The sequence below is a fragment of the Acromyrmex echinatior genome, chromosome 12 (genome assembly GCF_024713525.1).
Source record: "Acromyrmex echinatior isolate Ae372 chromosome 12, ASM2471352v2, whole genome shotgun sequence".
NCBI classification, from domain to species: Eukaryota; Metazoa; Arthropoda; class Insecta; order Hymenoptera; family Formicidae; genus Acromyrmex; species Acromyrmex echinatior.
In genome coordinates, this window is record NC_141863.1 from 2,352,363 (window position 1) to 2,379,946 (window position 27,584).

The following is a 27,584-nucleotide window of genomic DNA, read 5'->3' on the forward strand; positions in this document are numbered from 1 at the left end:
CTTACAAACTTTCTTCATACTTTTGAGCCATTCCTTTTGCTAAGGAATGTGCAACGACTTTATCGCCAGGAATAGCAAATTGATGCGAAGTTTCTCTTAATCTGGTCTCTTTGAGCACTTGTTCCTCTTCAAGATTCATCAACTTGTTATAATAATCTTCATTTTTCTTGCTCTTGACGGATTTCTGCCACTCAGTTTCAGGTTCTTTAATAACTTTAGGGCCAAGATGTTCTGTGGCAATTTCGATTCCTTGGGAAACACTTTGATGACGTTCGTCGAACACACGCTCCAATTCTGTGTTTTGCCGCTCGGTCTGGTACTGTGTTAGTCCATAATCGTACCAGGCTAAAGAAACAATACATGATATCTATGTGCCCTCGTATTTCGTACATTTCATATTTCTCATAAAGAAGAACGCGTATGGACATATCATGGTTTAATTTTAGATTCTTAATTAGCGAATACAGCGTCTCTCAGTGAGGCATTTTTACAGGTATTATATAGCATTTGCATACATTTTCCCTTGAATATGTAATGAATCATTTGCATTATAATTTACTACAAGATCAGATTCAGAAACCTCACTAAAGCAACATTGCGTTTCTCTTAATCAAGAAATAAATATATCTAATCGAAAACCACGATACCTAAGACACAGTACGTGAACGACGATACAACACATATCGACGACACCTAGATGACAGATAATAGGAATCGAGCTGGATATGGAAAATTCGCATGGTTAACACATATCTGAAATTGTTTTGCTTTCACATATTATCAAAAATATTGTTAGATTAAATTATTTGTTTCTTATATACGTGCTCTCCTTCGTATTATGAGAAGGTTTTCTTTCAATTTAAAGAGAACAAATATTCTACTGAATCACGAAGTTCTTTCGTTTGATTAACTAAGTAATTTTACGTAAATCGTCGAATTTCATTTTTTTTCGACGAATTAGTTTTAATATACAACCGCTCGCTACTTTTCGTGCGAGGCATTAAAGGATGAGATAAATAATATAGGATAATATAGAAAACGCATATCCAAAAATAAAAAAAAAAGGAAAGGATAAACAAAAAAGCAAGAAAAACAGCAAATTAAACACATGATAGTAATTAAGATCAAATTATATATTGATTGCGCAATATTGATGAGAGATACGGAATCTGCTCGATATTTGCATTTTCTACAAACGATACCTGACATGAATTATTTTATATAACAGTAAGGGAACAAAAAGGGTGCCTATAATGCAATGAATAAGAATAAATATTAAATAAGGTAAATGGTCCACCCCATCTCTTCTTTCTTGCCTGGGGAAGTTCGACTTTCTACGCGAAATAAGATCCACCTTCATCTCAAAAAACATCTTTATAGGGAGGAAGGTGAGATAGTGCTTTACTTTGAATAAAACGTTTTTACAAAATCACAAATTTTCTACTTTAAAAGCAAAATTTATATAAGAAAATAATGTTTTCAAAGAAAATTTTTGTTTTTAAAGCAGAAAATTTTTGTTTTATAGCAGAACTTTTTCTGTTAAAAACTTTTTAACGAATAACGAACGATGGCTAAACCTGTTGGAGATCATTTTTAGGGTCATGACTTTGACTACGTATGTCAAGATTAAGGTCATCGGGGCGGGTTCTTCAGTATATTTATCTTAAATAAATATCTTAAATACAGATTAAGAGTTAATTATAAACATAAGAAATAAAAAAAGATTGAATGAAGTAACACATTAATGAGCAATAAACCCGCCGTATTCTCCAGCGCAATAATATATGATCGTATTTAAAAGAAAAAAAAACATTAATAAAATATAAGACAATATTAATGTTTTTCCGACGATTATTTTTTTCATACCTGAATGTGAGAGATACGATACCTTTGACCTAAGATGCTCTAATATTCCCGTTGATATTTCCAACCATGACGAAGAAGAAGGAGAAGCAGAAGAAGCTGTCGGATTTGAGATGGTTTTTGTGGCTTTGGAGTGCCAAATGTGGAAAGTAGGAAAGAAGGAATCATTTATGTTCGAATAGTTTAGAGTGTTCTCTGTATTCGAATGCATGTGTCGTATCGATATAAAAATGTACTGTGTTTCGGTTGCTCGATATTTTCCAATCTACGCTCGCCTTTCGCGAATCGTTATTGGAGGTTTACAACCGTTTTTTCTTTTCATTTTCACGTGTGATATATCTGTATTGTTGTAATCCATTCAAATTATTACTGCGCATAAATTCTTCGTACTTTTTAAGAAAGTTGTAGAAAGTTAATAATTAATTAAATTTAATAATTAATTTAATTTACAATTTTTATATTCATATTTCTTTTGCTTATACAATCCTATTGTTCTATAAAAATATACTTTATTTCATTGTAAGGCACGAAGAAGTCATGGTCATATATTTATATGATAGGAGTGAAAACTTACGCCTTGGTGAATTTTTCAATACACCGCGATAATCGTCGCTTCGTTGCTTCACCGTTAGAGTTGTTTCTGTACGTGCTTCGCCAACGGAGCTCCTTGCAATCACTTCAACTTTTCCATGATCGTACTGTCTAGTCTTTGGTATATCCAGATGATACATGCCGTCGTACGTTAATTTATAGCGCGATCCCTGCGTGAAAAAGAGGAATTTAATGTAATTACATTATGTATGAATTTTGGCCAGAAGAATCGACATCATTTAATGTATTGCAAGTGATATTTTGAAACTTACGTTGACTACCGTATGTCCATTGATTATCCACATAACTCGAGGTCTTGGGTAACCAGTGACTCGACAACAGAATCTAGACCAATCGCCTTCTTCAACGATTACCGGTTCCGGTTTGCTCACGAAAATAGGTGCCGAACGTACTTTTTCTTGTTCACCTTCCTCTTCGGGTACTCTATAAGGTGCGTTTGATATTTTAAATAATACATATTATCATTTCATATTGTCGCGATAATTTTTCGTCATAATATGGACAAATAAATACTTGAAGAAAACAATTTTTTTTCTTTTGGAAAGTCTTTTTTCTTGGAAACAATATCTCAAGATACATATAAAATGGAAATAAATTTTGTGTCTTAGTAATTTTATTCAGTCAAAGAAATTATTTTTCTTTTAGATACACAATAAATGAAGTTTAAAATATCTTACATTTGCCACGCCGCTTCCATTTCTCTGATTTTCTCGATGCTTTTCATGCCTTTTGGAAGTTGAGACTCATAGATAATTCCTGGTTTTCCCGCAGTTTTGATTATAGCTCTGGTTTCGTCCATTCCATAAAGGTTCGTAGCTCTGCATAAATACTCGCCACTGTCTTCTGGATAAACCCAACCAAAGTTCATTGCTACATAGCCAAAATCATAAATAGGCGTAAATCGATTCTTATGAGGTAATGGTTTCCCGTTAAAGAACCATTCGACTTTCATATTTGGATCACCCACAGGTGCCAATTGGCATTCGAATTTGGTACTATTCATTTCAACAAGATCGGTCTGATCTTGAATCTGTGTGACGAAACGAGGCGGTTGTTTTTTATCCGCATCATATAGATCGTCTTCGGTTAAATGTATTTCCGAAGTATATTTTTTAATTGTCGCTTCCATCTGCATCAAGGCCTCGGATTTTTTCATACCTTTTGGTACTTGATTTTGTAGAATAATGTTTGGTAATTCTGTAAAAAAAAATATTTATTTGATAAATCCTCTTTGATACAACTAATTTAGCTTGAACAATGGAAAACTGGTAAAAGATTAAAAGATAACATACTCTTGCAAGATACAGCAGCTCGAGTGGTATCTTCTCCAAGGTTGTTGATGGCTTTGCAAACATATTCACCGGAATCCTCGGGATAAACATATAAGATATCCATAGATACAAATCCCATATCGTAAACCGTTCTATATCTGTGCCCAGCAGGTATTAATTTGCTATTTCTGTACCACTCGATGTGTAAATTCGGGTCCTCTTTGGGCTCTACGCGGCATTCGAATCTGACTGGTTCACCCTCGTCGACAGTTGTCGATTGGATTTGCGTAATGAAATGAGGCGGTTGTTGCGGTGCTTCTTCCGCAGGAGCTTGAGAGACCGGTCCTCGTTCCAGTTCTTTTAGCTTTTCACCACTCATTCCCATTGGTAATTGAGAATCAAAATCTATCGTTTTTTTGGCTATAAGAGAGAATGAAACAAAAAATTATTTCTGTTTTATACTATAATAGTTAAGATATATCTATATTTTTAAGATCGAAATATGCAACTTACATTTACAAGTAATGGTAGCCTTGGTAGTAGCAGAACCCCACTTGTTGGTAGCTCTGCAGACATATTCACCGCTATCTCGTGCATATGTATACGACATATCCAATGATATAAATCCAAAATCATTAATTTGATGGACACGAGAACCTGTCGCGAAGGGTCGTCCATTGTGGAACCAATCAATACGCATAGTAGGATCACCCACAGGCTCGACTCTACAGTCGAAGTGACTCGATCCAGCTTCTTCAACTTCAATATCTTTAAGTTCGACAATGAATTTCGGTGGATTCGGCGTTTCTTCCTCTGCCAAAATCTCATCTTTCTTATATAGAGACTCTTCCAGTTTTTGAATGCTTTCTGTACCGGTTTTAAAATTATTCGGTAATTGAGGCTCCAGAATGATACCTTGACGTCCGCGAACTTGAAGCTTGCATGATACTGTGGCTTCACCATGACGATTGGTGGCTTTACAAGTATATAAGCCAGAATCACGTTGATAGCAATTTGCAACTTCTAGAATGACGAAACCAAAGTCATGAATCGTTTTGACTCTACTACCAGCGAGAAGAGGTTTGCCATTGTGGAACCATTCGACTCTCATACTAGAATCGTTAATTGGCTGTAGTCGGCATTCGAAGTGAGCAAGAGAATTTTCAGTCAAAGTTAAGTCAGAAGGAGTCGTGATAAATTCTGGCGGTCTACCAGTATCGTCCTCGGGACTGATCTGACCCGAAACAGCTCCAAGACCTTCCAACTCGGCAATCTTATCAATTGTACTCTCCATACCTTTGGGTAACTGAGATTCCAAAATAATACTGCGTTTGCCCGTACACTTCATTGTGCACGTTGTCACGGCCTCACCGTAGTCATTTGTTGCTCTACAACTATATTCGCCAGAGTCTTCAGGGTAGATAGGAGAAATTTCCAAAATGACGAAACCAAAATCGCAAAAAGTGCGGAAGCGAGATCCTGTTCGCAATGGTTTACCATTCCAAAACCATTCGACCTGTATCAAAAAGAACAATATATCCAATAAAACGTATACATATTTATATGATATACAGATTAAAATTAAATGAAATTTAATTTACCTTTAATTTTGGATCGTCCGTAGGAATTACTCGTGCCTCGAAATGCGCACTTTCTCCCTCTCGTAGACCATCGACATTACTCAAAGGTACAGTGAACATAGGAGCTTTGCCTCGTTCTTCTACAATTTTTTCATCTTTCGTACGTATCATTGAGTCTTCGAGATTTTGTATTTTTTCTAGGCCGCCTTCCATGCCCTTTGGAAGTTGCGATTCCAAAACAAGATTAGCTTTGGAGAAGCATTTGAGCGTTGCTCTCGTAGAATCTTCACCATATTTATTGACGGCCCTGCATTCGTAAACTCCAGAATTCTCTTCGTAACAATAAAGTATATCTAGGATAACGATACCAAAGTCATGGAAGGTGCGATATCGATGACCATGAGGAAGTTTCTTGCTATTGTAATACCACTCGACTTTCAAATCGGGATCGTTCACTGGGGTCAGCCTAGCCTCGAAGTGTGCGGACTGCCCTTCTACCAGTTTTGTTATGTCCACGATCTGCGTAATAAATTTCGGTGGTTCAGCGATAGGAGTCGTAGATGTAGTTGTTTGTTCTCCCGTATAACTTTCGAGTTCTCGAATTCTAGCAAGCGAATCCGGCTGTAGAGAATCTAAGTAAACTCCGCTCTTGCCAAAGCACTTGATCGTAGCTTTTGTATAATCTTCGCCGTATTTATTGCTAGCTTTGCAAACATATTCTCCGCTGTCGTGAGACATCACACCGGCAATATCCATAACTACAAAGCCGAAATCAGAGACCATCTTAAAACGTGATGAATGCCGTAGAGGTTTTCCATTGTGGAACCACTCGACTTTCATATGAGGATCACCTACTGGGATTAGAGTACATTCAAAGTGAGCTGATTGGCCATCCTTTAAACCTTCCAAAGATTGAATTTGCGTTGTAAATTTAGGTTTTTGTCCCTTGGACTTGTCGATGCATTCTAATTGCACGCTGATTTCTGCTTTACCCCATTTGTTGGTGGCTCTACAAGTATAAGTACCCGAATCTTCTATTTTAGTACCGAGAACTTCGAGAACAACCATGCCGAAAGCATAAACGGTTCTCGTGCGATGACTAGCTTCTAAAGATTTGCCATTGTAGAACCATTCAACTACCATAGTTTGATCACCAGTAGGGATGAGAGATGCTTCAAAGTGAGCGATCTCTCCTTCCGAGAGATTAGTCAAATTCTCGAATTGCGATGTAAACATTGGTGGTTGACCTTCTTCTTCTCCTAGAGGGGCTCCTTCTTGCCGTTTCAAAGATTCCTCCAGATCTTGAATTGCTTCGAGACCTTCTTTGCCTTTGGGATGCTGCGACTTTTCGATGATATTTTCCTTTGTAGAACAATAAACCGTCGTTGAAGTGAAAGCTTCGCCTGCTTTGTTATAGGCTTTACAAGTGTAAATACCAGAGTCACGCTCATAAACGTCCGTTAAGTCCAAAGTGACAAATCCAAAATCGCTAGTCATTTTAAAGCGTGAACCATGTTCTAAAGGTTTTCCGTTAAAGTACCACTCAATCTTTAAATTAGGATCATCCTTTGGCTCAACTTGTCCCTCTAGATGTAATGGTTCAGCTTCTCCCAATTTAAATTCAGGCCCGAGAGGCACCGTCCAGATCGGCTTAGGATATTCATGTTCAGGAACTTCTTCTGGTCTCCTGTATTTTGATAGATAAGCATCTTCGGCTTCTTTTACTTTCTCAAGTCCGACTTCTCCTTGTGGATGTTGCGTTTGAAGATAAATATTTTGCTTACTAGTACATTTTAAAGTACCAGATGTCTGTGCACTTCCTTTTGAATTTGTAGCTTTAACAGTAATAACTCCAGAATCTTCTTCGTAAGCGTGAGTCAAGTCCATAGCCACGTAACCAAAATCATAAGTGCTTTTAAATCTCGCACCAGTCGGCAAAGATTTATTGTTTAAAAACCATTCAATCTTCATTGTTGGATCTTTCGACGGTTCTACATTGCATTCGAAGTGAGCGTTATCACCTTCGATGCATTCTACATTATTTAAATGAGTGATAAAAACTGGTTCTTCGTAAGTAGGCTCTGGTTGATCAGTAGAGATTCTCTGAGGCTGTTCCAAAGCATCGATTTTCGATAGAGCATCAGGATGCAAAGTATCTCCCAATAACCAATGACGATCGGCAATTTTCAAACTACAAGTTGACACTGCTTCTCCCAAAAGATTAGTTGCTTTGCATGTATAAATTGCGGAATCATCGGGTCTAAGCCCGTTGATCGATAGTGTTACTAGACCGAAATCAAACGTACTACGAAGCCTCGTTCCAGTTTGGAGAGTTATACCGTTCTTAAACCATTCCACTCTCAAATTAGGATCCGCCCGCGGTTCCACCTGAGCTTCTAAATAGACACGTTGACCTTCTGTCAATTTATCAAAACTTTCGAGATGTTTGGTGAAAACTGGTGCCTGCTGCGGAGTTGTATCGACAAACATTTCTGGCACTTTATTCATTTCTGCTTCTTTCAATTGAATCTTCTGCCACGCATCCGTTTGTATGCTGTCGGAATCGATGGCTGAACGCGCTTTTACTTTCAAAGAGATCGATGATATTGCCTCTCCTGCATTGTTAATCGCTTTGCAAGTATAAACTCCAGAGTCTTCAGGGATAACTTTTAGAATGTCCAATGTTACGTACCCAAAGTCATGATTTACGTGAAAACGTGACCCTAATTTTCAATGCACAATGAATTTGTTAATATTACATATCTGTGTTAATGTTACATACTTAACGCTAAAGAACTTATATCTTACCCATTTTTAATTCAACTCCGTTCATGTACCATTCGAATCTTAAACTTGCGTCGCCAACAGGAACGACTCTGCATTCGTATCTAGCCATTTGTCCTTCCCAAAGTTCCGTTGGTCCAGTTAACAATTGCGTGAAAATCGGTTTATCAAACACTTTTTCCGGTTCCTCGGGTCGTCCGGCTTCCTTGGCTTCTAATTGAGCGATTCTACGTTGCGCCTCTGGATGCTGAGTATCTAACTGGATGTTCGCCTTAGCTATTCGTGTTAATATGAGAATAATTTATTAAATAGATTAAATAATTAATCGTACTAAAGATTACTCGTTAAAAAATCAATTTTGATAGCTTTAATTAAATAGAGAAAAAAAAACATTTACTTTTGATCTTCATTGAAGCTGTGGTGACCGCTTCGCCCAACGGATTAGACGCGCGACACATGTAAACTCCTTCATCTTTGTCACGTACATGAGCAATATCCAGAGATACATATCCAAAGTCATGCACTTTTGTGATTCGCGAACCTAAAAAAATTACAGTGAAAATTTATTTCATGCGAGAATTGTATTGTCGCAATATTATAGAATTATACTAATATTTTGCGTTTTAATATTCAACTTTTGTCTAGGAATTCTTACTTGTCTCAAGAGGCACTTCGTTTCTAAACCATTCCACTTTGAGCATAGGATCACCTACTGGTATGAGTCTGCATTCGAAATGCGCAGTGTGACCTTCAGTAATATTATCGATATTTTGCAATGGTTGTGTGAAGACTGGTCGCTGTCGAGTTTGAGGCTCTGGAATCTCGGGTCTCTTCCATGGTTGTTGGGCTTCGAGCTCCCTGATTTTGTCCATTCCCTCCGGCCGTTGAGAATCCAGAATAATGTTATCTCTTGGGATTACTTTAAGCTCGATTGATGATACGCATTGTCCTAACGCGTTAATTGCTCGTACAGAGTATTGTCCTGCATCTTCGGGTACGGCATGACCAATGTCCAAAGCTACATATCCAAAATCGAAAGTTACATGAAAACGCGCTGCCGATGGTAATGGTTTACCATTGTGAAAGAATTCGATTCTTAGATTTGCGTCATGCAGAGGCTCTACTTGACACTCGAAGTGAGCTGTTTGCCCCTCATATACTTCAGTTGTACCCTAAAAAAATTTTTCGTATTCATTCCCTTCCCTTTATTTATTGAGCTTTATATATTTGCCACAATAACAGGTATCAGTAATTTATATAAGTTGCTTTTTTATCATTCTCATGATTATTATTATTCATACTATTATTATTATTATTTACCCTAAGCTCAGAGACAAATCTCGGTAATGTTACTGGCGGTTCCTCAATTTCTAATCGTGCAGGATGACCCTGAGACTCTAATTCTCGAATCTTTTCTAAACCATCCGGATGTTGGGTATCCAAAAGAATACTCCGTCGTGCTATGATAAAAAAAGAAATTATAATTATTTTGTTCTTGTGCTTACTGTTTTAAATAAAATAAATTTGATTTTACGATCAATCTTGATCCAAAGAGTTAGAATCGATGTTTCTTGAAATATCATAATATGGTTAATGATTTTTAAAGTATAATATTTTTATAATGTTTGCAAGACACTTGTTTGAATTTGCAAGAGTTTATAGACTTTAAAGAAAATCTTCTTTATAGAGGTGTTGTCATTATCCATTTGACAAATGATCTTTTTTTGTTCATAAATTTTATCGCTGTTTATATGAACGTTTTGTCGAGTTCTTCATCGGTGAAAAATTAGACTTCGGATAGAGTGTATTTTTTGCTGACAATTACGTAGAACAATTAGCACAAAACTAACATGAATGAATATCTCGATTTAACATGTAGCATGATATTGTAAATACTTACAGCTGACTTTGATAGTACAAGTATTAACGGCTTCGCCAACTAGGTTGGTTGCTTTACACATATAAGTACCGGAATCTTCAGGATAGGTATAAAGAATATCAAGAGCGACATAACCAAAATCATGTGTTGTACGGAAGCGATGACCAGTTTTAATCGCAACTCCATTAACAAACCTATGAAATTAAAGAGAATTCAATCAAGGACTTATTCAGCATTTTATTAAAGTCATTATTATATCGTTTTGTGTGTGTGTGTGTGTGTGTGTATGGTATGTATTGAATATTGAGTATACCATTCGATTTTTAAGTTCGGGTCGTTAATTGGCTCCACACGACATTCTAAATGAGCGTGTTCGCCTTCCTTGAGGTGATCCAGGTTGTTCAACGGTGTCAAAAATACAGGTTTCTGATGAATAACCTCTTTTTCGATTTCTTCTTTAATTTCGACAGTTTCCAGCTCTCGAATTTTTTGCAATCGTTGTGCATCCAATGTATCGAGACATAAGCCTTGTTTTGCTATTTAAATCAAAATAATTGGTAAGTCATATATATATATATATATATATATATATATATATATACATATATATATATACACACTTTTAATAATTAAAAGCATTGTAAATAACAAGTTATATAAAATTTCATTTGCACTTGTAAATTTGCAAAGTAAACATATGAAAAATTATCTCGCTTTATCTCGTATTCTTTCGTTTGTTTTGAAAGTCCATGAAAAAAGAACATTATTTAATGAATACGGTGATCATACTAAATATAGTTATGAGAATATATTATAGTATAAACATAAAATATTACTTACAATCCACGCTGATCACACAAGTAGTGATCGCTTCGCCTACAGCGTTTCTTGCTTTGCACATATAGGTACCAGAATCTTCAGGATAAGCATAGAGAATATCGAGAGCGACGTATCCAAAATCGTAGGTTGTTTTAAATTTATGCCCTTGAGGTATGGGACGTCCATTTCTAAACCATTCGACAACCATTGTCGGATCATTCACGGGAGTCAGTGTAGCTTCGAGATGAGCGTTTTTGCCTTCTGGAAGATGCTCAATATTTTTCAATGGTCGTCCGAAAGTGGGCTTCTCAGCGATGATCGTATCTTCTTCGATTACTCGTTTATACCTTGAATCATCTTCAAGATATTGTATTTTTTTCAATGCACTCTCGTGTTGCGTGTCATGAATAATTGATGCTCGAGCTAGAAAGAGATTTTTATTCAAATTAATGCAAAGAGATATAAGAAAGAGAAAACTTAAATTGTCATAAAATAAAGAAGAATAAAATATAATGTGTAAATTAAAGTTAACAATTAAAAAAAATGCTGCACACATGCTACATACACAATAAAATCGACTACGTTATCATGCAAATGTCCTCGTGTATTACTCACACTTCACGTCAAGATTAATCGAGCTCTTCGCCGATCCCAATTTATTAGTGGCCTGACAAGCATAAGTGCCCGAATCTTCGGCATATACGGTCAATACATCCAACGATGCGAATCCAAAATCACAAGTAGTTCTGTATCTGTGACCAGTGGATAATGGTTTGCCATTATGAAACCATTCCACTTTCATGTTGGGATCAGGGTAAGGTTCTATGCGACACTCATAATGTGCGCTTTGTCCTTCGACTAAACTGGTAGGTCCGTTCAGTTGTACCGTAAAGGATGGCTTATCTTTTACCACAATCTCCTCCTCCTCACGACGTTGATATTTCGTAGTATCCTCCAGGGCTTGAAGTTTCGATAAAGCGCCCTCATGTTGTGATTCGAACTGCAATGCTGCCTTGGCTGCATTTTGTAAGAATTTTTAACATAGTGCATTGTACGAATCGTCCAAAGAAATCATACATGTTGAATGTATTCCATGAAACAATTAAAGTTTTCAGTAGACTCGTAATATATCGAGTAAATACGCAATACTTATTTGTAAATAGTAACAAACAAATAAGTTTAATAATACATCAAATCAATAAAGTAAGAATAAAATTTTTTTTTAAATGTAATATTAACAGTTACGTGGCAAATCGGTATAAAATTTCAAACATCATTTCAGTTTAACGATATAATTAAAGTAAATGTTAATAATGTTAATTAATATCGGGATAATCTATCAAATTTACAAAAAATAAATATTATCGATTATCTTAAAATTAGTTAGCAGGTTGTGTAAATATATACCTGAGTTGTGCGTTAAATTAACATGATATACTTACATTGAACGAACAATGTTGCTGAAGTAACTGCTTCTCCAAGTTCATTTGTAGCACGACACGTATAAGTGCCTGAATCTTCGGGATTGACATACTTCATATTTAAAGCGACATATCCAAAATCGTGCATGGTCGTTACTCGATTTGCTTTTGAAAAGTTAAAAATTGTTAAAAAAATATTTAAAAAATAATTCTAATATACTTTCATGTTACATAAATTATCAATTCACAAAATATTAGGCTTACAGGCTGAAATAGGAACTCCATTACGTAGCCATTCTACTTTGAGTTTAGGATCTCCAACTGGAATAACACGTGCTTCGAAGTGTGCTGCCTGATTCTCAGCAACACGCAGATCTTTTATCGGCATCGTAAATACAGGAGCTTGCGTAATAATTTCCTCGGTTGTAGCTTTACGTTGATAACGAGACGTGTCCTCCAACGAGCGAAGACGTTGAAGAGTTTCTTCGCTCTGAGTCTCTGTGTAGATTGACTTTTTAGCTATGGATAAAAAATAGTAAAAATTAATGCTATTGATACTGGAAGAAATTATCGAATAAATCTTTAAGTGACGAATCTTACAGTGAACGATAGCGGTTGCAGAAGTGATAGCTTCACCAATAATATTTTTAGCTCTGCAAGTATATGTCCCAGAATCTTCGGGGTACGCGTACATAATATCGAGAGCAACGAAACCAAAATTGTTTGTTTCAATGAATCTCGAGCCTGCTTTTACTGGTTTATTATTATGGAACCATTCGATTTTCATTGTTGCGTCGGATACTGGAATTAATCTACATTCAAAATGTGCTCGCTGGCCTTCTTTTATCTCGACATTATTTAATGAAGTTGTGAAAATAGGCGCCTGAGTGGTAGTTTCTTCAATAACTTCTTGTCTTTGATATTTGGATTTATCCTCAAGATAATGAATCTGTTCAAGTCCAAGCTCATTTTGCGTGTCCGTTAATATTTGTGCACTCGAGCGACACATTAAAGTACAGAGTACTTCGTCACTTCCTACCAGATTAACAGCACGACAAGTGTATGTTCCAGAATCCTCGGCAATCAGATCAATTACGTCCAATGCAACATAACCAAAATCATGAATTGGACGAAAGCGGTGCCCTGCAAATTGATTTGCATAAGATTAAATATAATTTTATGGATGTGAACTAAATATTTAGATTTGAGAAAAAAAAAATGTAATTAGATAATATATGATTCGTTTGCGTATGTATGTTACTATTACAAAAGAAACCATAAATTACCTATCGTTACTGGATGACCATTTTTAAACCACTCGACTTTTAAATTCGAATCCGTTACCGGCTCCAATTTGCACTCGAAATGTGCATGTTGTCCTTCTCGAAGATTTTCTTGGTTTTTTGGTTTCGTAATAAATTTCGGCTTTATAGTAACGACTTCATCTACTAATTCATGCCTTTTGTATCGTGACGCATCCTCCAAATATTGTATTCTTTCCAGTCCTTCGGGATGTTGAGACTCTAGAAGTAAATCTTTCTTGGCGTGCACTCTTACAGAACACGAAGTAATTGCTTCACCGAGCTGATTTCTAGCTTGACAGGTATATACACCAGAATCTTCAGGATAAACGCCGAGAATATCTAGAGCCACATAATCAAATTCGTAAGATGGTCTGAATCGGTGACCAGTTTTGACCGGTCGACCATTAACGAACCAATCGACTTTCATAGTAACATCACCAATTGGTTGAAGGCGACATTCGAGATGGACATTGGTCAATTCTACCGTCTCAATATTGTGTAAAGGTCGAGTGAATTGAGGTGCTTGCATCACCGTGACATCTTCGTGTTGAGTTTTATGATATCTATACACAAATGAAATAATAAATAAGACAAATAATCATGGAAAGATATATGAATTACGAAGCGATAAATAAAAGCAAACCTTGATGCATCTTCCAACATTTGTATCTGCTCAAGTGATTGTTCATTTTGTGTTTCAGTAACGATGTCAGACCTTCCGATAATTCTGACGCAAGCAGAAGTATGCGCGGTACCCAGATGATTAGTAGCTCTGACTGTATATTCGCCAGAATCGTAAACGGTAGTGTGTACTATATCGAGTGCGACAAATCCGAAATCGTAATAAGTTCTGAATCTAGAACCAACTGTGACCGGACGTCCGTTTTGGAACCATTCAACTCTCATTGTAGGATCGCCCATCGGTTCCAAACGACACTCCAAGTGAATATTTTTGCCCTCGCTAACTGGCTTAGGATCACTCAATGGCTGGATAAAAATTGGTTTTGATTTAGAGATCTCTTCGATATGATACTGCGGCTCAATAAATTTGGATTCTTCTAAACGTTGAGTTTTTTCATAAGTTCCGCGATGCATGCTGCTGGTATCTATGCTGGAACGCGCTAAAACGAAGAATCAACAAAGCTCAATAATTGTTTAGTTCTTTGCAAATTGTTTCAATGCTGCATAAATAAGATAATAAAATCTTACTTTCTATGGTCATGGTGGCAGATAAACGAGCTTCTCCACGGGAATTTTTAGCTACAACGGTGTATGTACCAGCGTCTTCAGGACGAACTTGAAGAATATCAATGGAAACGTATCCGAAATCGTGATACGTTTGGATTCTATTAGCGGCAGTAATAGGTTTGCCGTTGTGGTACCATTCGATCTTCATACTTAGATCACTTTGAGGTTCAACGCGTGCCTCAAAATGCGCCCGTTGACCTTCTACGATCTTATTAGTACCTTTAAGATTACCCAAAAATCGTGGTGCTTGTGTAATCTGCGTTTCTTCTTGAACCTGTCGCGAATATCTACTCGAATCTTCGAGAGATTGAATTTTTTGGAGACCAGTAGGATGCTGGCTGTCATAAATAACATCATTTTTGCTGATCACACTTAATTGAGCGGTAGTGTGAGCCTCACCGGCTCTGTTGTAGGCTCGGCAAGTATACACACCAACATCGTGTATCGTTACGTATTTGATGGTCAATGCCACGTAACCGAAATTGAAAAAAGTTGTAATTCGAGAACCTAATCCCGAAAATATTCCGTGAATACAAATATATGATATATATTTTCGATGAAAAGAATTATGTATTACTCACTAGCTTCTACAGGTCGTCCATCTTTCAGCCACTCAACACGGAGATTGGCATCACCGATTGGTTCGAGACGCGCTTCAAAATGAGCGAATCCACCTTCTCGTATGCCGCTTTGATCCTTAATAGGCGATTTAAATTCCGGTGGGCTACTCGGTTCAGGCTGTTCCTGCACATACTTTTGGTGCATCGCCTGTTGATATGCTTCCAATTCCTCGGCAGCCTCTATGTATCTCAGTTGTTCGGGAATACCCAAATCTGTTGTTACGCTTGTTCGCGCTACATAATAATTAAGATATCAATATTCGAGAATATTGAAAAAAAAATTATTTGAGAAACGTTTGTTTGAGAATAATTATCCGTAACAAAAATAAGACTCACCAAAGACACGAAGAGTCGCGGAGCTGATGGCCTCTCCCAAGCGGTTCACAGCTCTGACAGTATAAGAACCTGCATCTTCAGCCCGTAGGTGCATTATATTGAGTGAGACGTATCCGAAGTTGAAGATGCTAGTAATTCTTGAGCCTAATAAATGGTTAATTATAGTTTTTTTCATAATATTTTTTTTAAACTATTAAAATTGTTTTTTTTTTTTTTAATATATTAATACTCACTCGCTGTGATTGGTTTTCCATCCTTGTACCACTCCACTTTCATGGTAGGATCGCTAACAGGTGTCAATTGCGCCTCAAAATGGGCGTTACGACCTTCCTGTAGCTCACCAAGATCCTGGAGCGGGCGGATGAAAACCGGCCGCTGTGAAGAGGTCTCCTCCACGCTCTCCTGTCTTTGATACTTGCTGTAATCCTCGAGCTGCTGAATGTATTGAAGGCTGTCGGGATGTTGGCTTGCTTGTTCAATCGTAGCACGTGCTGAAAAAAAGAAATAATTTATAATTGTAGAATATAGTGCGCAAAGATAATAATTTGTCGCAAGACAAATCTATAAAATATTCTTTACTCACGGGTTACACTGAGGGTGGCTCGAGAATCGGCAATTCCGGTCGAGCTTACAACGCGGCATAAATACTCGCCGCTATCTTGAAGAACGATGCTAATGAGATCGAGTGAAATAAAACCGAAGCGAAAGACGGAAGTCGCCCGAGAACCTGTGAAAGATACATGCGTCAATACAAATCGGTTGACTCGATAACGCTTTGTTGAATAAAAAAATTAAATGTAAAAGTTTTTTACTCACTTGCATCAAGTGTTCTGCCGTTGACATACCACTCCACCCTCATAGTGGGGTCGCCCACCGGTTCGATTCTGGCCTCGAAGTGAATTCGTCCACCTTCGATTTGATGAACGTCCTTTAGCGGTATAATGAAACGTGGCGGGGGATAAATTTTGTCTTCTTCAGAAGGCGGCAAATAAGGTTTCGCGCGTTCCACATGTCTCAGGTAAATCACTTCGGGGCCAGGCGCTGGTCTGCAAATATTTATTGTTCAGTTTTTGTTTATCTCACAAATATTTATTATTGAGTCTATCTCACTAAAAGTTAATAGACTTTTTGCTAAAGAAAATAAAAGTTAATTTTATGAATAGTATAAAGTTTTGACTCTACATTTTATCTGCGCTTCAATGGGGATATAAAATAAAACATGGAAAGATCAATGTTAATTTGCTAATTTGATGAACACTTGAGAAGTCATCAACTCACTCTGGTTCGATGACTTTCGTTGGTCGGGGTAAATTCAGGCGTCTTGGTTCCGGGGTCATTCCTTTTGGCGTCTCTACAAAGAGCCGTGCTCGAGTTGCGGTGGAGCCGGCTACATTTTGCGCTGTACACTGGTACCAGGCTGCATCTGAAAATTTGGCGCTTGGGATGTCTAAAGTCGAAGCTCCATTACCATCACTCGATATACGTATTTCGGGACTAGGCGTTATCGGTACGCCATCCTGCAAAAATTTTTGGTGTCAGGGAAATTGTGATTATATAAGCAGATAAAATTCGAATAAATTATTATACTTTTTGCCACGTGATTCGTGGAATAGGCGTGCCGACTGCACGTGCCATAAAGATCACAGATTCTCCTTCCTTTACTCCCGTTGTAACAAAACGTTCGACAAATTTCGGCGCAACTACCTGTTCTTTTTCAATAACGCTTAAATTGCATTGACAAGAAGTTTCGCCGGCTTTATTCCGCGCAATGCACGTTACTACGCCAGCGTCGGCGCGGTTCACATTCGTAATCATTAATGAATTGTTACCAGATTCATTCACAAGGATTTTATGAGTCATGTCATTGGCGACTTGTTGGCCATTTATATACCAAGTGACTTCAGGATATGGACGGCCAGTTACGCGACAGTCGAATCTGAAATATATGTTGTTTGTTAATATCTCATGTTAATATTATAAACACTACTCTTCGAAAATGATATTTAAGAGCGATAGAAAAGTTTGGAAAGATACTAAAAATAAAACAAGTCAAAATGTACCGCGTCATTTTGCCTTCGGTAGCTTCCTTATCTGTGATGGTACGAACGAAATTCGGTGGCAGAACCTTACTAGAGTCAACAGATTCATTGGTTAAATCTATTTGTTGAGTCTTAATAAATTCCCTTTGATGCGCTTGATACGGAACTTGATCTACTTGATCGCTGGATTCAATTGCTAGATAAGCGGAGCTAACAGTACAACCTTGAGGATTCTCAGACAATAATGTATAATGACCGCTGTCTTCTGGCAGAGCGACTCGAATTCGTAAAGTAGCCTGCTGATTTGAGTAGCTCGTCTCTAGTCGTTGAGAATCTCGAATTCTCTGACCATTTTTGAACCATGTTAACTACAACAATTTAGCATATACTAAGTTAATAATTATACGTTAGGTATTTTATTAACAATTAAATATCTCGTTTAATGATAGCAGATAACGTAGAAATACGCCTTAGAGAAAATAAGTATAAAAACAATTATATACTTGTATACTATATATATTGAAGAGCAAAATGTATTGTAAATTTCTTTGATATTTCAGTTCTTTGCAACTTCAACTTACTCTTGGTTTCGGATTGCCAGTTATCTTTGCGGTAAAGACAGCGTCCGATCCTTCAACGATCTTCGAGTTTCTCGGTTTCTGAGTAATTTGTGGAGGTGCGACCGGGCCCAGGTTACGATCAACTATCGTAGAAATTTGCAAATCGGATTCATTCGCAAAACGGCGAGTAATTGATTCACGGAACTCCAATTCGCGCAACAATCTGTATTCAAAAGTATCAACCTGCGCAATTTAAAAAGTAAGTAATATTACTTTTAATATTTCTTATATTGTTATTTTATCAAAGCAGTATATCAAATGTTTAGCTGTAATACCTTAAAATCTTCAATGCTTGTAGTTGTGCCATTAACGTAACTTCGTTTATCGGTTGTTTGTTGATAACTACGTTGTTGAAAGATTTGACTTCCACTTTGCATTTTCTGGTCACTAGTCTGAAAACTTTGCGAAAATTCTTTTTTATAACTATCTGTTTGCGCTGGAGGACCAAATCCTTCTGGCTGTATGTAAACTGAGCAAATAGCTTCGCCTGAAAAGTAGAGGAAATATGTAATATTCTTTTTCCATTTGTTTTGTGTTCTAACGTTGATTCCAATAGAAGAACAGAATGTTTAAAGAATATGTATTCTAAGTGGAAACCATAGAAAAGAATCTCTACCATATTGGTTTTTTGCACTGCATGTGTACTCGCCCTCGTCCCCCGGACCGATTTGATTAATTTGGAGTGTGACAATTCCAGAATGTTCATTATAAGACATTCGAATCTTTCGTGATTCTAGCAGTGGTGTCCCTTTGTGTGTCCAAGAAACTGATGGTCTCGGATTACCTCGAACACAACCTTCAAAAATCGCGTTACCTCCTTGCGCGAATCTTGCATTTTTAAAGATTCGCTCGAAAATCGGTGGTGAGGGATCCCCGGGTTTACCCGTAAATCTGTCAATAATAATTTAATGAGATCATGTTAAAAATATTATTGATATTGTTGTAGCTATATTTCTCTTATAGCTACAACAATATATACAATACTATAATTGATGAATGTTGTAATACTTACACTGGTACCGTTGGCGTCGTTTGCATAACGACCTCTCCTTGAACTGCAGAAATAAAAGAAATAAATGAAAATTAATTTCTTTCTATATGTATAATTAGAATGTAAATAATATTAAACATAAAAAAATTAATCTATTTTATCAGGAATTCAATTCCCCCTCCCCAATGGAAGGATTATAAACTTCCATATATTTTCGCAATGGTTCGTTCTCAGGCTAATGAGTAAATTGGTTTAAATTACGATGCGTCTCGATGTAGATATAATTTGATGAAAAAATGCGGCATCGTCATCGCGCGTAACGGCGACAGGAAAATAACAGCTTGTGAACGGTTCGTTTCCTCGATTCGTTCTACCCTAATTGGAAAGTACGACAGAAGTTATACGAGGAAGAAAGATGTACACACATAGTGATTTAAATGTGATCATATACAGTTTTGCTCGAGTAATAAACGAATAAGTTTTAGAAGATAATTGGTAGCTATAAATAAAATCTATATGATGACAAAAAATATAAAAGGATGGATTTTAATATAATAATATAATATAAAAGATAAGGATATTAATTGAAATGTTTATAATGTTTACAAATATTTCTATAGGTTATTTTCTTTATTTCAGAAATAAGATTTAATAATTCAGTCTATGTGCAAAAGACAAAGACTATGATTGAGCCAATGATTGATTGTTTTGTATATATAAAATACTACATTTATATTTCATATTTTATATTCCATATTTGAATATGAAATTTGGTATATATAGATAGATTTTTTAATTAATTTATTAAGTCTGTGAATTAATTGTAAATTATCTAATTATAAATTATAATCATTTCTCTCTCTCATTGTATGTGATATCGCGACATTTAGCATCATTTATTTCACGATTTGCGAGTTACGGAGGGGACGAAAGACGTAACATGCTGCTACAAGCACAGGATTGTATTTTTGCATTTGGATAGGGATCACGTTACCATGAGCCATTTTAGGCACAACTATCTTTACTCAGCGCTGCGCACCGCGACGAGTCGCGACGCGATGCGTCTACGCCGTCCATGGACCAATCGCGTTTTCCGTTACGCAAAAGCAGTCACTGACCAAAATAAAACCGGGTCCAACATTTCTCTTCGTTTCATATCTGCGTACATTTTGTGTAAGATTTGTATATTTTATATCCATATATTGAATTTTTTAATTTAAATCATCATCTTGCTTCCTTTTTTCTTATTCTTTCCTTTTTAACTTATTTTTTACCATTCTCTCGTCATCGTTCTTTTTGATCGATGACCGAGCTTGACTGATGTCAAGACATATACTAGAATCAGCTGTTTCTAAAGTTCTATTTAAGTTCTATTAAATTTGTGGTAAATATCAGAGAACAATTAGCTAACTTTTACAAAAATTTTGCATAATAAAATAAATACATTTATAAAAACAAATTATATAATATACTTTACTGCATTCAATTTTAGCGTTTATTGTTACATGTATATAATACATTTATATTGTGTGTGTGTATATATATATATATATATAATATTCTATTAGAAATATTTACAAATATTGTTATATAAGATATAATTATTGCTTAAAATTTTTAAGCAATAATTATATTTTATATAACAATTATTAATATAATAATTATTATAATTTATTATTTGCAAAAATTTCTAAAGAGATTTTTCAATATTAAATATTAATTCTTCCTTTGCGAAAGTCTTCGTGAAAGATGCTTTAGCTACTAGCGTAACGGAGTAGCTTACTGTACTTCATTGTCTTTTAGTTTTACGCCTGTAATATAATCCAACACGTTTCGATGCACATCGATGTAAGTAAGATTTATATATCTGTCAGTGTTATTTGGCAGCTATAGCACTCTCTATAACATGTTCATATTTTTCAATTCTTCAACATATAACGCAGTTGGCAAACGCGCTTCAGTGAAGCTATTTTAGATAACAGAAATGTAAATACAATTTTATATATTAAAAAATTTATTTACGAAATATCAAATGTACAATACAGAATATTTTAAATGCATACGTCATATTCTTCAAATTTCTAAAAGAGTTTCCAAAATTAAAGTTTTTTTTCTACAAAATGATTTGTATTGTTTTCGTAAAAAGCTAAAATATTACTATTAATTATTATAAAGAAAAACAAAAATTTTAAAAATATTAGATAAATATAATCTTCTATTTTACTTTTTTGGATATTATAGATAATTAAATAATTACAAATAACTTATAAATGTAACAAATAACTTATATCTTGTTTTTTTGAAATTTAATATTGTGTCTAGTTTTCATAAAACTTTGAAATAAATTAAATAGACACAAGTAAACATTTTTAAAGTAAATTTGGAACAATTTTCTCAATATTACGTTTATTAGAACATTTAGCGTAATACGTTCTAAAATACAAATCATTTTTTATTAATACAGATCATTATTCTAAGGAAATGATTTCAAATTAACTTTTATTTTATAATTTGTTTTATTTTATTTTATTTTACTTTATAAAAGCAAACATTTTTTTATTTCTAAGAGGAAGGAATAATAATTCTTAAACAAAGATAAAATAATTAATGAATTTTATCTTCATAATGATTAAACATTGCAAACATATGTGACACCTCTTTTCAAATAAATAAATTAAATGTGATGTATAATAAGATTAACCTTGGCAGTATAGTATATAAAAACTCTTTAAATATAAAAACTCTTTGTCTTTGAAACAACAGGGAAACTTTCCACTCGTTAGAATTGATATTTTCAAAGTAAATTATTAATAAAAGAAAATTGTAAAGCACAAGCAGTTTTTATCTTGATACGATACGTAAAGTGATACCGTATTTCTTCAACAGCACACGTGAAAGAATTTTTGAAACATGTCTAAAGTGTGGAGAACTATCTTTAGAGCTCTCGCACGGACGGTGCTCCTTGCACAGAAATAGAACACGTATTCGTTGACGGGATATCCACCAGAAGAAATATATTAAAACTAGATTGAATTTATTTTCGCGTCTCTTTCGGTATAAAAAATTAAAAAAAGTAAACATCGTGAAAATATTCATCGCTAACTACAAGAATTCACAATATGTATCTAGAGCAATTAAATTGTGAAATGTAACTTCATAAATTTATTAATATGCAATTTTATAAATTGTGAAATGTAACTTTATAAATTTATTAATATGCAATAAATCTTGAATTTGTCAAGATAAATTTTTTGTTCCATGCTTCTTGTTTTAAATTCTTCATATTCAATAAGTTGTTGCTCAAGAATATTATTTCGTGATTTTTTAATTATCACAACTGACCTCTCTGCTGACTGGTGATCTGTTGTCGCGTGACTTGTCTTTCCGTTCGTTGCTGAATGTACTGTTGTTGTTGTTGTTGTTCTTGCACGATAGCTTGTTGCTGCTGTTGTTGCGTCTGCGATTCTTGAAATTGTTGTCGCTTCATCTTGGATCGAAAAATTCAATAATCGTGAGTCGTGAGTCGGATGACAAAATTGTGGCCAACTATATGACTTATTAGTAGTAAACTGCTAATTAATCTGAGGAATATCTGAAAAGATATCCTTTCTTCTCTCTCAACGTTGTGTTTGGTCACCTGAGATTTAACAAACAAACTCTTGATGCACAACGACGAATTTGAAGCAAATCACTCGCACTTATCTCGCTTTACTCTGCAAAACGCGCAGTTTTGCTGATAACCGCGGCTCAGTTCAATCAGTCGGCAGAATCAAGTCATCGTCAAAAGTCTTGTCCCCGTGATTCTTTAAACCAAGACGTCGGTCGAATGCGAATTGGACGGGTTACGACTTGACGCTCGGCTAAAGCATAAGAAGATGGTGAGGGTGTCGCATGATGACGCCTCCAGGGTGGGGACGTTTGAACGCTCCAACGTTCAATACGTGTGGAAGTTGCTTAGGAGGAATAAGAGGAATATAGGGTGTATACGAATCAACTCGAAATATTCAAAAAGATTCAACAATTTTTTATGTTTTATGATGTACAGAAATGAAAACGGAAGGGGAGAGAAAAGAATTATTCAATATGTAAATATCATATGATATGTGATAAATACATTGTACCATTTTTCTTGCTTTTTAATTTTTATTTCACAAATTACACATGCTATTATTTATTTTTCTGATAGCCGCTGATTAATATTGAAGAAAGGATTGTCTTACATTAGAAAAATATAAAATATAGAAAGCAAAAATTTGCTCGCTTTTTATTGGTAGTTACTTTATACATTTTATCGAATAGAGCAGTAAAGCAGTAGTAAAGTCTCACGCAGCGTTCTTATGCTCTCTGACAGCCACCCACGCATCTCCACATTATTGCCCTCACATCTCTCTTTCGTTGTTCCTCTCTGTAAAATGAAATATTCTAGATTCTCAAACTTGAATGCGCACAATAAGAGCATTCTTTTTTCTTTTCTTTTTTTCGCGTCTCTTTATTCTTTGCGCTTCTTTGTCAAATGCAATATGTACAAATTTTAAAATTCTTCTTCTTCTCAGTATTATTATTTTTTTTTATTTATGACGTACATATTGTATGTATGTTTCAAGATTTACGCAATCTTGTTGTTCTCTCTCTCTCTCTCTCTTTCCCCCCTCTTTCTCTCTAGTTTCCGTCTCAGTTTATTCAATACGTTTATTCTTTCTTTCTTGATGGAATTTGGCGGTAGAAATCATTCTCGTTGTATGTACGTAGCCTCAGCCAAGTTTAGCCACACGATCAGGCTCTGATTGCGACTCTGCAAGAGCACATTGCCTGCGCATGTAAATTCGAACTAGTGTCGCTACACACCATATTCTAAAAACATATGCACGTACATCAACAACGTGGGAGATCTTCTCATAACGATGTGAATTCTGTCTTTGGGATATTTTTAATATTATCCAGGAAACTTTGAAAAAATTTTTTTTACTAAAGATTTTGTAGATATTTTATACACTTGGATACAAACTACAAATAATTGTAGTCTTCTATTTATAAGCAATGAGCAATAATTCCATCTAATCATTAACGTTTCATCGACGAATCGGAGCGAAACACGCACTGATTAATAATACTTGTATGCTATTCGGTATTCTCATATAATTTTTACGCATTAACGATACGTATCTTTAAAGTATAACATATACTTTATATCGCAATCAATGTGCATCAGTTTTCTGGACGTTTCATCATTAATATTAATAAAAAACGAATGTTAATGTGTACATAGAAAGGAAGTAAGTATCATCCCGCACTTTCGCGCCAAGAACATCAGTGTAATCTTGAAGAAGATGGCGGGTCACGCGTGAATCATCGCGTTTCCAAAGTGCCGCATAGCGACACATCTATTTTGAGATTTTGTGAAATAATCTCGATCGACATGATGAGAGAATCTTTGCATTATGATTTTGTGATTCATGTACCGAATCCGAACGTAGCGTATCACGTACTGCTAAGAGCATCACGAATATACACACACATACATATATATATATATATATATATATATGTTATTCAAATGTTATTATCGTTATTTATGTTATATTCTAATATCTTTAGATGGCGACAATAAACAGTCATTGTTAAGAAACGATAAAACTGAAAATTGCATAGACTTGTTAATTTCTTTAAGTTGAAATAATCTAAATCGCTTTGTTTCATAAAACTGATAGTATAGTTTTTCATCCATGAATATATATATATATATGCGTCATATTTATAATTTTACATGTAAGATTATATATTAGATATTATTTTATCAAATCCTTTCAAATATTAAGTACTCACCGTTTTTTTCATCGTGCATTTTATGAGTATATAATGAGAATTTATATACTCATTAACCACCCATGTTAATTCCGTTTTTCGTGCAGATAATATTTAATTCATATCTGATCATTCTAATCTGTTATGTGTATTGTATCAAATTCTTTTCCCGCGCTTTTGCAATTGTTTCCTTCTACGAAACTGTCATATAATTTTATGATAGTTTGATAATAAAACTTGATAAATTACATTAAATGATCGATGTAACTATATATAATCTGCAGTCAATCCGAAAATATAAAAGGATTCATATGGTTGTTTTCAATTTATCAAAGTAGATTTAACATATTTGTTTTGCGATAAGAATAAAGCTTTTAAAGCTTGTATTTTGACAAATTCTGCGAAAATTCATTCGAATATGCATTTCTTATGATCATATTGATGCAATATGAGGTACTTATCTAGAATTAAATAGCGATACTATATTTGAAAAATTTCGTAATAATTTAAATTCTTACTATTTGATCGAATCATGCGAAGAAAATGGATTAACACTCTCTATATATATAAGGTCGTTTGTGTTTCTTCTGTATATTTTTGGATTGCCAACTCACATTTTCCTCCACATTCCACAAGATTACTTTACTATCTATTTTCATACTAGATCATCTCTGTTCTTTATGTAAGAAATAAATCGAATTTTATAATATCAAGATGTTGTTTATGTGTGAGCTAATATAATCTTTTAAGAGTTTTAGTTATAAGAAATCTTTTTTTTTTTAATTATAAATATGTCTGAAGTAACTTTAAAAGTATTATCTACAATATAAAATTATAGTTAGCATATATTAATATATTAGTATATATAATTCAAATTTTTTAAAGAATGTTTAAATTTAATCAAAAAATATTGATATGTATTTAATAACGGTTGTTAAAGAATTTATTATACTTGTCTAACTATCTTTACTACAAACGATGCTACATATTATAGAATATTTCTCGCAAAAAATAAGAAAATTTGTTTTTACAAATAAATTTCTATAATAAATATTGCAATTTATTTAAAATTAAATTTTTATCAGATTTTTGCTATTTGTGAAAGATTACATTAGTTTACCACTAGAAGACACTAGTTTACCATAAAAAATGATTTTGAATTGAACTAGATATTTTTTACAGATTTTTGCTGAAAACGATGCTACAAACCAAAAAGTTCCAGCACATCAGATTTTTCAAGATAATTATAGTTTAGTGTCCGAAAAGCAGAGGAACGTTATCTTGAAAAAAAATAATATGTTACCGTTAGTTACTTTTTGTTAAAAATAATTCGTTACCAACTCGTTATTGGGTAATTAGAAGTACACTTCTAAGGACATGAAAGCGAAACATCTTTTAACGCCAACAATATCAAATCCAACCCATCCAGTAAAAATTAAAGTAACGATAAAAATAACGATTGAATTGTTATTGTTATTACAAAAATATAATGATCATTATTGAAAAAATATAACGAAAAAAGTAACAGCGTTACTAGTAACGTATTACTTTCCAACTCTGCTAAAAAGTGATTTATTTGACGTTGTTTTATAAGAAAAGTTAACGTTATCTTGAAATTTAAAGTCATAAATGTGTTATTCACTCTCTATAAAATGCATTTTCTTTTATTTTAATATCATATTTTTTCTATATTATAAAAGATTTAAATGCAGGGCTTTTCTAAGATAACAAATTTTTTTTACAATAATAAAGATCTCTTTTTATCTGAAATATATATTTTTTTAATACATTTTTTCGAGATATTTGAGGTGGGCAATTAAAATGACGCTTCTTGTGTATATATATATATATATATGCATATATATGTATGTATATGTGTGTGTGTGTGTGTGTGTGTGTATATATGCATATACATATACATTAACGGAATCTATAAATTACACTATGTATTGATAATCACAAACTAGGCACTTTATAAGTATGATTGAATTCATCTTCATACGAGGAAAATTTGCTATCTTAGAAAACTTAGTATTTAAATCTATTTATAATATGGCTAAGTAGTAAAATATTGACATAAAAGAAATGCATTAAGTATATAGAGGATAGACAATATACATGACTTCTGATCAGAATTTCAAGATAATGTTAATCTTTTTTACGAAAAAATATCAAATATCACAAAAAAATCTATTTTTTGTATATTAAATGTCAATTTTAGAAACCTGACATGCTAGTAAAATTTAATTTGCGGCATTGTTTTTGTCATTCAAAAATCTATGGGAAACTATCCTTCAAAATAATTGAAAAAAAAACATTTGTTTATAAACTAATGTTATTTACAGAAAAACAAAATACAATAATATATGACATTCTAATACGTTTATATGACATG

The 27,584-nt window shown here is 34.4% G+C and overlaps 1 protein-coding gene and 1 long non-coding RNA gene across 3 annotated transcripts in view; one reads left to right on the plus strand and one right to left on the minus strand.

The window, feature by feature from the left end:
• LOC147907731 (uncharacterized) overlaps positions 1-26,404 on the plus strand; it is a 92,448-nt gene extending 66,044 nt beyond the window's left edge. The window contains exons 4-5 of the long non-coding RNA XR_015547044.1: positions 18,337-18,595; positions 26,372-26,404. This is a non-coding gene — a long non-coding RNA (uncharacterized LOC147907731). The remainder of the gene's footprint in view (positions 1-18,336; positions 18,596-26,371) is intronic.
• sls (sallimus) overlaps positions 1-27,584 on the minus strand; it is a 133,217-nt gene that overhangs the window by 63,738 nt on the left and 41,895 nt on the right. Inside the window, exons 1-34 of one of the 2 annotated variants that reach the window (XM_011068860.2) lie at positions 22,730-23,039; positions 19,409-19,451; positions 19,013-19,287; positions 18,672-18,883; positions 18,358-18,579; positions 17,798-18,144; positions 17,325-17,673; positions 17,016-17,254; positions 16,554-16,783; positions 16,321-16,464; positions 15,971-16,228; positions 15,738-15,881; positions 15,363-15,635; positions 14,743-15,288; positions 14,177-14,654; positions 13,516-14,096; positions 12,830-13,372; positions 12,494-12,748; positions 12,251-12,394; positions 11,424-11,825; positions 10,830-11,231; positions 10,303-10,525; positions 10,011-10,183; positions 9,431-9,570; positions 8,766-9,282; positions 8,508-8,651; positions 8,135-8,386; positions 5,348-8,049; positions 4,260-5,262; positions 3,768-4,166; positions 3,153-3,672; positions 2,727-2,898; positions 2,438-2,624; positions 6-345 (exon numbers count right to left, since the gene is read on the minus strand). In XM_011068860.2, coding sequence (XP_011067162.2) covers positions 6-345; positions 2,438-2,624; positions 2,727-2,898; positions 3,153-3,672; positions 3,768-4,166; positions 4,260-5,262; positions 5,348-8,049; positions 8,135-8,386; positions 8,508-8,651; positions 8,766-9,282; positions 9,431-9,570; positions 10,011-10,183; positions 10,303-10,525; positions 10,830-11,231; positions 11,424-11,825; positions 12,251-12,394; positions 12,494-12,748; positions 12,830-13,372; positions 13,516-14,096; positions 14,177-14,654; positions 14,743-15,288; positions 15,363-15,635; positions 15,738-15,881; positions 15,971-16,228; positions 16,321-16,464; positions 16,554-16,783; positions 17,016-17,254; positions 17,325-17,673; positions 17,798-18,144; positions 18,358-18,579; positions 18,672-18,883; positions 19,013-19,287; positions 19,409-19,451; positions 22,730-22,874 — 13,004 coding nt within the window. In that variant the 5' untranslated portion in view covers positions 22,875-23,039. Of the gene's footprint in view, positions 1-5; positions 346-2,437; positions 2,625-2,726; positions 2,899-3,152; positions 3,673-3,767; positions 4,167-4,259; positions 5,263-5,347; positions 8,050-8,134; positions 8,387-8,507; positions 8,652-8,765; positions 9,283-9,430; positions 9,571-10,010; positions 10,184-10,302; positions 10,526-10,829; positions 11,232-11,423; positions 11,826-12,250; positions 12,395-12,493; positions 12,749-12,829; positions 13,373-13,515; positions 14,097-14,176; positions 14,655-14,742; positions 15,289-15,362; positions 15,636-15,737; positions 15,882-15,970; positions 16,229-16,320; positions 16,465-16,553; positions 16,784-17,015; positions 17,255-17,324; positions 17,674-17,797; positions 18,145-18,357; positions 18,580-18,671; positions 18,884-19,012; positions 19,288-19,408; positions 19,452-22,729; positions 23,040-27,584 lie in introns of those variants that run through there. The other variant, XM_087412214.1, reaches the window with a different exon arrangement.